At 34.9% G+C, this 12493-nt stretch overlaps 2 protein-coding genes across 3 annotated transcripts in view; both read right to left on the bottom strand.

Moving 5' to 3' along the window:
- Positions 1–31: 31 nt before the first annotated feature.
- Positions 32–1298, bottom strand: LOC108661762 (uncharacterized). The gene has a single exon (XM_088805325.1). The coding sequence runs from the start codon at positions 879–881 to the stop codon at positions 294–296; it is 588 nt and encodes a 195-aa protein (XP_088661451.1). The 5' UTR covers positions 882–1298; the 3' UTR covers positions 32–293.
- The window catches only part of LOC18601194 (Tetratricopeptide repeat (TPR)-like superfamily protein), a 33364-nt gene continuing 22091 nt past the window's right edge, over positions 1221–12493 (bottom strand). For both annotated transcript variants that reach the window (XM_018119599.2, XM_088805324.1), the window contains exons 11-18: positions 11139–11216; positions 8227–8324; positions 8100–8145; positions 5846–5970; positions 4675–4783; positions 3289–3351; positions 2431–2496; positions 1221–1548 (exon numbers count right to left, since the gene is read on the bottom strand). In XM_018119599.2, coding sequence (XP_017975088.1) covers positions 1357–1548; positions 2431–2496; positions 3289–3351; positions 4675–4783; positions 5846–5970; positions 8100–8145; positions 8227–8324; positions 11139–11216 — 777 coding nt within the window. In that variant the 3' untranslated portion in view covers positions 1221–1356. The remainder of the gene's footprint in view (positions 1549–2430; positions 2497–3288; positions 3352–4674; positions 4784–5845; positions 5971–8099; positions 8146–8226; positions 8325–11138; positions 11217–12493) is intronic.

The raw sequence follows: 12493 nt of genomic DNA, 5'->3' as shown, positions 1-12493 counted from the left end.
CACAAATCCTAACATAGATATAAGAAAAATATGAAAGCCGGGTGTTTATATTTTTATTTTTCTTTTGGTATGAACGAATAAAAAGGTGGTTGTTGTTGAAATGTTGACATGTTAAAGACAATTTCCATGCAGGGTTTGAGTCAATCAAATATCAAGATTTGAGTACATTGACATTTGTGTTATGAAGAAGAGGCTGCAAGTAATTCCCAAAGAGAACACGTATGAGCAGCAGACATTTAATACGTAGCCAGAGACCAAACCACCCAAAAAGGTTGACGCTGCAAGCAAATTTCTCAATAGCCATGGGCTGATTCCCGTGGCTTAGGGTTGACCATCTGCTTTTCCAGTCGCCGCCGGTCATCGCTGACTGCTCTGTCATCTACGTCTTGCCTTCTGCCACATACCACTTTACGCCTTAGCAGAAACCCTTTCAAGTACTTGTTGCTTGTTTTCTTCCTATCACTGCCACTGCGAGCACCATCAGTGCACAAATTCTTCTGGTAATCACCATCTATGCCTAATAACCCCTTGTAAAATTTGATTCCGCCAAACTCAATGAGATGATTAAGTCGCTTGGAAATGCTTTTGGTTTCATAGGAATCGAGGGGAGAATTCTGGGTTTGGATGTTTGGACTGGATCTAGGTGTTTGTGATGGAGATCCCTCCATCTCCATGCTATGATTCCCTTTGCCTGTGTTGTTTCTCATGGCTTCCAGCTTGTACCGTGACGGCCTGGAGCTGGAGGCTCGCTCTGTTCTTGTGATGTCAAATTCTCGGATGGGCTTCCCCTCCGAGCCAGAACCATGCTGGTACCATGCCCATGCAGCAGCTTTTACCTGTGCTAATCCATCGGAGCTGCTTCTCTTCTTTTTCCTATCCATGGGAAAGTTCCCAGAAAGGACAGCAGCAAATGGACTGAGTAGGAATGAAAGCTGGTACTAGTTGTTTTCCTTCCTAGTTACCCAACTTCCTCTTAAGAGAAATGCTGTATGTAATGTAAATCTAACTTACTCGTGATCCAATTTGGGCCTTTGCTCTGCTGTCAGAATTGAATAGGACAATTCAATTGAGAAGGGCATTCGACCCCACCTGAAGTTGAGAGGTGGGTAGCAGTTGGGTTCCTAGGAGGACTAAGAGAACTTTATTTGGTAATTCAGTGTCCAGAAAAACAAAACTCTCTTGCACATAAGCACAATCTAAGGAAGTGGGACAAAGCCTAATTAGCAAAGGGGAATACCCCACTCAAACGTCAACTTTTGATATATCAGAAGGGTTAATGGCAGGTACTTACAATAACAATAAGACCTACTGTGTTTCTGAGGGTAAACATGATTAAATGAAAATAAGCTGCTGGCTTTAGCTTTTGCGCCTCCTGTATGAAGAAATATCAAGCTCTACACGCTTGATTTCGTCCTTCAGCTCTAGTGATGTTGTTCCTCTATATTGTTGTGTCCCTTCAGCGTCTAGCAGATTTGAAAGGTGCTTCAAACAAGAAAGATATTCGGCCTTTACTTCAGGAGAATCCCTGATTGACCTTTCAGTTGCAAACTGCATTGTGCAAAATTTAAAACAATTAATATCCTTGCAAAGACATCCGTAATTCAAGTTTATGATTTCCATGTCAAGGAATCCATCATCAAAATATATAAGCCATAATGTAGGAGTAAAAGAGATTAATCTCTAACTTGGTTTTGAAGTGCTATGAGGTGCATTGCTGCATAGGATATTACATGCAATCAAAAGCTAACAATTGTGCTCCAGAAATACAGGATATCTATATATATATATATAACGCACGATATTAAAAACAAAGAAAATATAGTACAAAAGGGATAGTTAGACATAATTTGCAGGTTTCCTAGCAACAAAACATTTCTACATTTTGAACCTTGAAGTTTATATTACCTTTGCTAGTTTATGACAAACTTGGATTGAGAAAACTTCTAATGCACAACATAATTGTAAACATTTTCTCATCTTTGTTTAATCATTCACTTTTTAGTACTTTATTGTTTATTCATTTGCACTCCAATTTGTTCCTTCAGAAATTATTAATGAATACTGATACATACAGTTAAGAATTCCAATATTCATATCATAAACAAATGATCTAAAGATGCATGAGCATGTATGTAAAATAACCTTTTTATACATCTTATTCAAGCATTGGGAGGTGGGGACAAGCATCATTGTTTCTGAAAAGGGAGAAAAATCATTATACCTCATTTCTATCCTCTCCTTCAATTAAAAAGGATAAGTGAGAAAATTTAAGGGGGGAATAATGACTAGAAGAAATTTCAAAGGAAACGACACACAAGATATATATGATAGAGAGAGAGAGAGAGAGAGAGAGAGAGAGAGAGAGAGAGAATAAAATAAAAGGAGCAATAAATGATATATATGAAGAAATATATTTTCCAGTCAATGTACCTCTTTGTAGGCAGAAATGCATTCAAAATGTGCAGTCTTAGCCTCAGGAGAAGATAAAGACTTGTCCTGTATCCCAATACAATCATAGTAATTATTAGTGAATTGTGATGAAATTAGTAGAATATTTGAAGGACAATTTGGAATAAAAACTGTGCATAAACTACCAATTGTTTCACTATATCCAGAACAAAAGAATGAATAAAAGAATTGACATCTAGAGTTATTTCAATATCATTAATCATTTCAAATAGGATTACTTTAGGTGAAGAGAAACACAACTGATCTACTTGTCCAAAATATTGAAATAAAAAAAGAAAAGAAAAAGAAGAAAATTATCAAAAGAATGTTGAAGAAGGATGATAGTACTGGTTTTCATCTGAGATAATCCAAATGCAGAAGGGTAGCTTTTTGCTTTTTCTCCTTTTAGAATTTAAATAGTGATTAGCAGAAGAGGAGATTTAAACTTGGAGCCTCCTTTCAAGGGAAGGATGAAATTATGAATTAAGCTGTGCCTCAACAAGAAGCAAAAGGATACCGGTCATGGGAATTTTCACAACCAGCTGACAGGTTTTAAATACTGATTATGATTGTTGATAAGGCAGGTGAAGGAAGGACCAGGCAAATTGACACTGCAAGTATTGGAGACTTGTAATAGTCACTGATTTGAATGCTATCATATCAAACTTCATCAATTAATAACTGTTTGTGATAAATAAATATATGTAGCTGAGCATATATATATATATATATATATATATATATATATATAAACCTGACTGAAGCAAGAACTTGCATGAATCTTAAACTATTTCTAAAAAAAATGTGGCAGATGCCAAGAACCATAAGCTTAGTACTAACCACTGATTTCTGCAATTCTTGACGGCTAATCTCCAAAAGCCCTAGTGCATCAAGCGACTGCAACTGCAACCACAACCACAAATATTAATTCTATGTTGCAAAATTCCCATGCTACCAAAAAGAATTGTGTCCCCGAAGTAAAAACAACATTTCTTTAGCATCTAAATCTCTAGCTCAACGTTGACTTGTAATTCAATTTATGTTTTAATATGACTAGTTCATCATTAATTTCTAGGACCAGGCAAGAAACCAAAATCAACTTTGTCTACTAACAGATTTAGAGGTGGCAAATGGGCAGCTTTGAATTGGGTTGTCTTTGGATTCAAATAACTTTGGACTTGGGATCATTATGGGTTTAGGGTAATAAATATTGGTCTAATTCAACATTTGACCATTTGAATATTAATATGTCTTGGCTTAATTTCAATGCCTCAATATTACTTTAATATAGAGTAATAATTTCAATTTTGGAATTTTGGAGCCAAATTAAAAAAGATTGCCCGGCATAGGAACCTAACCTCTTTTACCCTTTTTTTTTTAATTCAAAGGAAAAAATAGTCTTTCCTCTTTCTTTTTTAAATATAAAATAATATATCTATTAGATCATATAATTTTAAAATTTTATTTTTTTAATTTTTAAAAATTATTTTCTATTTAAAATTTTAAGCTAATTGGCTTTATATTTATCATTTGATATTTTTTCATTTTATAAAAGTCATCTAGCAACAGATCAGGTCATTTCAGGTAATGAATTCAGGTTATGAGGATTTTTGGGTTGGATTGGTTTCAGGTTGCACTGGATTTAAATAGTTTCTAATACAAGTTATATCAATTTTGGGTCCTTTTAGGTTCGCATTCATTTAAGCCCGAACATTTTGAGTTTGGATATCTATGAGATTTGTGTTTTTGACTGTTTGAGTCAGCTTGGTTTGCCTCAGTTTCAGTTTCTTGCTAGTTTGGACTGGCTTTTGGGTTCGGATCAAATTTCGCCACCTCTATGTAGATCATAACAAATATGTAAATCCAACAATCAGCAAAAACAACCTTTTAACAGGTATTACATTGTTAGTGAAGGAGAAACAAGATACAAGACCTGAAGTATAAATAAGGATAAAGGCTGGGAAAACATTATTCTATTACTATTACCTTATTCTGGTTATTATCAATCTAAGAATCCAAGCTCATTAAAGAGACTATGATATTTGACCAAATGGTAAACAATATCATATTATATCATACTCCCTCTGTCCCAAAATATTCAACTTGACAAGTAATTATTCCATGGGAGAAAAGAAAGTTGACTTTTTTGACTCTCTACAGTCAGCAGAATCTTATACAGTCACACGAAAAGAAGTGCACAACTAATGTATGTACGAAGGAACTAACCAGTATGATCAGTGCTGCATGGCCATCCCTCCCAGTTTTTCCAGAAACTCCATAACTTTGCTTCTTGCGTTCTTGTCTTTTCAATTTAGTAGTAACTTGCCATGCTATTCTATCATGTAAAAAGAAATGAGCAAGACTTATTTGTAAGAATCTATGATATAAAGAGAACACCAGCAAATAAATTATTAGTATAGAAATAACAAATTAACCTATGTCAAAGAAAAATATTTGATCCTAACTATATCATCAACTAAATGGAAGAATAAAAAGTGGCAGAACATAGGTTCTGGAGCACTCTCTTTTATTTATCTGGTAATGAACTTAAGGACAAAATGCAGGCATGATGACACAAAAAGAGGAAACATGAAAGAGGCCCATAAATCAGCTCAAAGACCTCAAAAGGGACAATAGAATAGACAGCCAATCAAACAAAATGTTCTTAACAACACCATCTTGCTCGTTTTTTACAGGATTTCTGGATTTCTAGTCCTTCCAAAATCCAGCTCTTTTTGTTCCCAAAGATCCAGCATCGAGCATATTAATCTGCTTTCCCAGTCACAACACTCTAGAGGGCCAGCAACCAACTCAACCAGTTACCAACAGACATGCATGCAATCAGAGACATACAAATGCACGGGTGCACCCACATTTAATAAAAATTTGGAAATTTAACTATAAATTGGTACCTGAACAAAAAAAAAATGTACAGTTTGCACCCTGAACTTTCAAATGATGTATCATTTTAGTCCAACCTTAAACACCGTTAACCCAGTCTGCTTATGTGGCATCTGACAAGTATAAGTGTAGAATGTAGTAGTAATTGACTAGTTATGGCAGCACCTCAAACCCTAGGTAAAGATCATTCACCAAAGCAGATTGATTTTCAGTCATTAGTAATTGGGTAGTCATCTGTGAGAAAAAGTATCTGTAAAGAAACAAGTAGAGGTAGGAAAGGACAACATGCATTCCTAACAGTCAACACATGTAAACAACAATGAATTTTCCCACTAAACTGTTCAGCTACAAGGATTACATTATCACTTTGCTCCATTGGAGACTATATCCTTAGTCAAGTTAGTTTTAGCTTCTTTCTCCTTTCCTGTTAATGTTCGTTGGACAGTGCTTAAGCTTTTTTAACAAGGATCATTAGATGTGATGAAACAGTACTAACCTCATTGAATTGTTTAAAAGACCTTTTGCCTTGTCAAGCTCAGCAATTGCATCAGAAACACGCATCCTCCTATGTTGATTGGAATTAATTACCACCCTAGCAATATGAAGCATGTTGGCTCCGATCTGTCCATAGAGAAGGAAAGCAATTCTGCTTTAATTTACATAAAATAGGATAGAAGTAAAATTCTCTTTATACTTCAATTTTGTTGCCAATGTTTGTCTCGTTCAAAGACCAATTCAAAAGAGATTATTGAATATTTTAAAATTTATAAGAATGTTGGGACCCATTAAGTGCAAAAACAATAAAGTTAGTGAATATATCCAAACATTGAAGCTTTTCTCATGAACAACATTAAACACCATGGGAGCCTTCCAATTACTCATAAAATTTTTAAATATCATAGAAAGCAGAGCATCAAACATAAAAGTGGAAAGAGGCAATCATGAACTTATGCACAGAACATTTGAGTCAATGATAACACGCATCCAAGTACAATTATTTTTTCGCCAAAGCCATCCACCTTTTTAAAGTTTTTTTTTTTTAATAATTGGGGGAGAGGGGATTCGACCCCTACTCTTTAGGCAGGGGGATAATGCACCAACCAATGAGCCAAATGCTCAGGTGCATCCAACTTTTTAAAGTTATATACCAAACTCTTCCGGTGTTAAAAACATGAAAGAAAACATGCTTTGATGAATTTGGCTCACATTTTTATATGAAACATGTTTACAAAACACACTCAATAAAGACATACTTTTAAAGTTCAATTTTAGTGCTAATTTAGCAAAAAACAGATGTGTATCATAAATAAAAATTTAAAAGAGGATTTATTTGGTGAAGTTTTTTTTTTTTTTTACATTGGTTTATCCTCGATTACAAAATATTCTTTCCAACATGCAAGATGACTGACACCGGAAATAGAACAAAAAGTTAATTAAATTGCCAAAATAACAATCTTTAGATCTTAAATTCAATGTTCATGGCTCCATCCATGGTAAACCAGATCTGGAGGGGTGCGCCGGTGTGCTTAGAGACTCCAATGGCCAAGCACAAGGCGTGTTTTGTGGCCGATTGTGAATACAAGACTTGAATTACACAGAACTCATGGTTATTTTTTATGTTGTTAAACTCTTTGCATCTACAGCTTGGGTGGGCTCCAACAAGCTTATTATTGAGTCAGATTCAAAACTAGCTTTGTCTTGGCTAAAGGAAAGTAGTTTCAGGCCATGGAACCTATGGAAAACCTTCAATGAAATGGATGGACTTTGTAATGTTATAGGTGACTTTTCTTTCCATCATATCCTTTGGAAGGCAAATTCCATGGCAGATGCTTTGGCTAGGTTTGGTGTGGACAGAGATGAAATGTTTTATGCACGGTGGTGATACTTTGAGTTCTGTGTTGGTATGGCTCCTTGGTTTGATATCTGTTGATAATAGTGTTATTATGATGTGCTCGGTGTGTAGAGTGTGCAGGGCCATTTTTTGGCGTTATTTGTGTAATGGTTGATGTTTGGGGTCGATGGTTGTGCCTCGGAGTGCTTCCAGTTGCAGGAGTATAAGATTTCTGGGTAGCCTTGTTAAATGATGGCGTTATGTGCTGTAGGTGTGGAGTGTGATACTCCTGGTGTGATATTGGTTCATGGGTATGAAGTGCTTACTAGGGAATGGTTTTACTTGTTAGCAAGTGTATGCTTTTGATTTTAATGTCTATTTCATCTACTGTAAAGTCTGTTTATGTGCTTATGTGCGAAGGATCAATATTGGATATCCTGTTCTCACTATGGTCCCCTGTAATGTGGTTATTTGGATTTATATGATGCGATCATTAGGCATGTTGTGAGATGACAGACTACTGCTGGGGTTCTGTCTTCCTTATTACTTGGCTATGCCAAGATATTGTATCAGTTTCAAGATAATTAATAAAATCTACATCTTTGATTGAGAAAAAATAAATATGCATCTTTTATCAACATAGAAAAGGTCTTAATTTTAAGTTGAAAACAAGCAACTATTCATTATTTTGTAACTCTACAAACCATACAGTGATAATTACTTTGAAATCTCTAAACCTTGAAAAGCATAAGAATCCTCAATTTGGTGATTTATTCCAATTTTTTATGGAATTAGTAATCAATTTTGTTAGAATTCCAGCATACAATGAAAATGCTTTCTTGAATCATAAAAAGTCATCAAAATAATATCAAATCTATTTTCTTTATAATACTTATCTGTATGCATCAAAACACCATACCTGGAGGTGATCTTCAGGAAGTAATGTTTTCCGCGCATCAAGACACCTACAACGAAAATTGCAGGGAAACTATAAAATCTAGAACCACAGACAATCATAATGTTGAATAAATACCAAAATCACCCACCTTTCAAGAAGTTCCTGTGCTTCTTTTAAGCTCCCAGATGATTGTAATGTTAACGCCAACCTTTCTGCAGCAATTACCGTGTCCAATGAGTTCCATCCCTGTGGGAAAAAAATAAAAAAAAGGGGTAATGACTAAAGCAAATAGTAATAATTCAAGACGCTAGCAATGGGATACTGAAGGCATTTTGGGACTTCTGGCAATTGTTGGGAGTAAAAAATTCTAAATCATATTTCATAAGAATCTTAGTAGAAACTTTAGCACGTAACGTGTTCTTCACCATGTGACTGGGATTTAAATAATGTCATAATAATATTTTTGTATGACTGCTCCTATCACAGTTTTTCCAAATGCACACATTCAACTCCCTATTTACAGAGTTAAGTAATAAAGTAGGAGATCTAACTTGAGTGCTCTGCTATAGAAATTATATAGTAGTGAACCTCAGTATCATGTTGGTACAAGTTCATTAACACTTGTTAGCAGGGTAAAACTCCAAACAGCAAAATGAGTGCTGCAAAGAGAAACTGCTGTTAGAGATTATCAACTCTTCAGAGAGAGAGAGGAGAATATATGACCTGATTAAAGTGCCAAAATGAGCAAAATAGGTCTAAAGTAAGTGTCCTTGCAAAGCCCATTGGACCAAATAAAAAGGAAAAAAAAAAAAAAGAGGTTTCACTTGAAGTTGTCAAAGGTGCGAGGGACACTCTAGGCTCTAGTACCCTTACAGTGCCTGAGGTACAAAGTGCAAAAAGGTCACTAACCCAAGTGATGCAAGGAACTAATTTTTAAAGGATCAAGCATCGTTAATAACAATGTTAGCAGGTTGCGATTAGGGGTGAAGACGTGTCCAATGCATGAAACTTCTAAATCTGAAATAAGATTGTGGAAGTTTTTGTGCACATGGCATCCATGGTTTGGCATGATTTTCTTCGGTCAGACAGTTAATACAGAAAAAATGAAAGAAAAACTTACACTTGTTTTTTGCTTTTCTCAACAAAAAGAATTGTGCATGGACTTTACAATCCAATGCTTATTCTTATAAAGAGAGCTATATTTCCCTTTTCTGACTATTAAAAGATAGCTAATGAAGAAATTACAAACTAAAGAAACCAAAGGGACATTTGAGGCGGGATGACTTCTTATTTGCCTTTTTGCCTCAGAAAAAGCCACCTAGGTGCAAAAGGCATGCAACTCATCAAAGATACCTTGCACAAAGGGGTGCTAGATGCTTTATTTGTGCAGCACATTAGTGCCTAGGTGTTTGTAGGCATACTCCTTGATACTACTGGTTTTATCACACTTTCTACTTCTAGAAGGAGTGCACAGAATCCCATCCTACCAACCTACTTGACTAGCCCAATATAAAGGACAGATAGGTAGTCTATGACAGTGAGGGAACAATAATTCTCTTGCTATTCATATGAAAACTTTTTTCAATCTGTCTGCCTATGCAAAACCAATAAGCAAAGAATTTCTTCCTCCTAACAAAATTACCAGCCATGAAATCTTCACAATCATGACAGTCCAAAGAGAAAAAAAAAGCCACCTTTGAGGGGGCACATGAATTCCTTACTTGCTTCCAGTAAAAATTTAAGTCAACATAACTCCAACAAAAGATAAAGCCCCAAAAGGAGAGCTCATCTCACACTTTACACTTCTGGAAAGTGGAAGTGTGCAAACAATCTCTTCCTGCCACCTCCTGGCCCCAAAGATTGGTGAAAAGCACAAACCAATAGTCTATTCCTGTGAGAGAACCATACTTCTCATGCAGTCCATATGACACAGGATTCTGAGTTCTTCAAAAACAACCCATTTTTAGTGGACATCTCCACATCATTTTCCTTCAAAGTTCAATCCCAGTTTAAAAAAAAAGGTCCTTTATAACCTCTAACCAACCTATCTTTCTACCGTAATTACAAAGCCTTAGACATTTTCTTGACTTAATACCTCCAAAAAGCGACACAGTGATTACTCAATATCAGTCCTAAATCACACTGCCATATGGCTAACAGAGGAATGACATTGAGATTATTCACAATGTATTTGGATTGAGAGTAGTGGGCAGAAGAGAAGTAAAATGGAGAGATATGATAAAATTTTTACATGTTTGAATACCCAATTCCAGAGAGAAGTGAACAAAAGAAAAGCGAGATTATTGCTTATACTTTAACCACTTTTTATCTCGTCTCAGAAAGCTGTGAAATTTGGAGAGAAAGGAAAACTCACTAATTTAAGTCAATATAATTTTTACAAATATATCATTTAAGTTCAATAGAACCTGGGTCAAAAAATTGTACTATCATAACTCCACTCCTTTACCATCCAAACAACAAGAGATGTTGAATTGATTCAATTTCACTTCAAGTCACTTCATTTTCTCCTAAAATTCTTCTTTTCTCCTCTCTCCTATCTATCCAAGCACACTGTTAGTGGAAAGGTCAGGCGTGATTAACCACAACAAGCATTTAAAAAATCATCATTAAATCTTCCCTAGATATTGCTCAATAGTTTCAGTAGACAATTCATCAACCAGAAGAAATGGGAAATGAAAGTGGAAAATGATTTGTCTTGGGAAGCTATTTCCAAAATCTTCCAAATAGAAACAAGACATTCTTTCCTCAAGAAACAAATTGTGTAGGAGAAGCTGATAAACAGACCATAAGAGCGCTTCTAAAATCAACAAGTAGGATAATAGGAGTTTCTTCACAAGATACAAAAAGGTTATGTAAGTCTATATAATTTCAACTTCAAACAAAATTTGCTTGAAAAGATATAATAAAAAACTCTTGAGAGGGTAAGAATTTCACAACCAGATTCACCAACACCTACACATACCTACAAACATATGTATAATAGCAATTAAGCACATATATATACATGTACATATATGAGGCAAAGAGAAAAAATTAAACCTTAGATAATTCCACAATATGAAGGATCTTTCTCTGTACATTTTCAGCTTCGGCAGTACGATTGGATTTTATATACATCTAGAAAAAAACATTAACAATGTAAGTGATCATGATGTAGTATGGGAGTATAAATAAAAAGAAAATAAAAAAAGTTAAGAAAACCAGAATAAAGGCTAAGATGTAAAAATGAAGTTAGAACAAGAAAAACTAGAGTTTCAGGTTGTAGAACCACTAACAAAAAATATCTAAGTATACTACAGCTTGCCAAATGAGTCTAAAAAGTTATTTATACTAGGTTATGGCACCTTTTAATCCTAGCCCTTGGGATCAGAAATAAATTCCATCTAATCCTATCCATTCAAACTCATTAAAAGATCACATGCTAGTCAAATGAACACTTAATAAAATAAAAATAATTACAAAATTATAAACAAAAGGTAAAACAGAAAAAATATAAAATTACTAATATAGATGACTTCCGGAGTGCTCCTGCATCAGGTCATACAGATGGAAGGCAACGAAGCACAGTAACCAGATAACAGGTAAATGAAAAATTAGGTACAATGCCACAAACAGGAAAAAATCGGTACAACATGTGTTTAAAAAAATGGAGCATAGATTATCAAATGAACTAAACATTCAAGCAGGTGCACCATCTTGTATGAAAAATTATACACTAGAGTCTCTCAGCATTGAATGTTAAAGTAAGTAATAAGTTGTACATAAAATTTTACATTTTCTTAAGGTGTAGACTCAATTTTTATCGTTTTCCATATATGCCAACTTCAATGGGATAAAGGGAGTACTATAATTTCCATTCCCAAACAAATCACTCAACTTGTATACGTTCGTTACAGATATCTTAAAAAGTGAGGATTTTTTACATAGTCAACAAACAGATGAATAGACATTTCACATAAGAGGAAAAGCCATAAAGGATGAGCATTAAAACTGCATATAGGTGGGCCTGATATAAGGTCGTGACAATTCAACTAAAACTTTTATGGCTGTCTAAATCCCATAACTAGCTTAACAAGCAAAGAAATCTTGTTTCTCCAAGTGTTTAGTTTAGTAGGTGGAATTTTAAATTGACAAAAGGAAGTGAACTACCGTCAAATTTTCAAACAATGGCCTCCCTTTGGCTGCCTTACATGACCAAGAGCCACTAGAAAACTACAATCAGAACTAAGAAGCAAGTGCCATGATAATAAACTCCCATTTCACCTCAAGAGATCCGCAAAATGAGTATAATGGAGTCTTTTTCATTAGTCTAACCAGGTAAAACTCCTATAAAATCTAGGGCTGTTCCCTTGGCATTGTTGTTACAATCATCTAGTAATGGGGAAAAAATACTA

Source organism: Theobroma cacao, chromosome 4, assembly GCF_053813885.1.
Source record: "Theobroma cacao isolate CCN51 chromosome 4, ASM5381388v1, whole genome shotgun sequence".
Lineage (NCBI taxonomy): Eukaryota > Viridiplantae > Streptophyta > Magnoliopsida > Malvales > Malvaceae > Theobroma > Theobroma cacao.
The sequence above is the reverse complement of the archived record's forward strand: the minus strand, read 5'-3'. Positions and strand labels throughout refer to the sequence as shown.

Bases quoted from the DNA above. Each gene is read 5' to 3' on its own strand.
- LOC108661762 (XM_088805325.1), bottom strand. From the start codon at position 881: ATGGATAGGAAAAAGAAGAGAAGCAGCTCCGATGGATTAGCACAGGTA.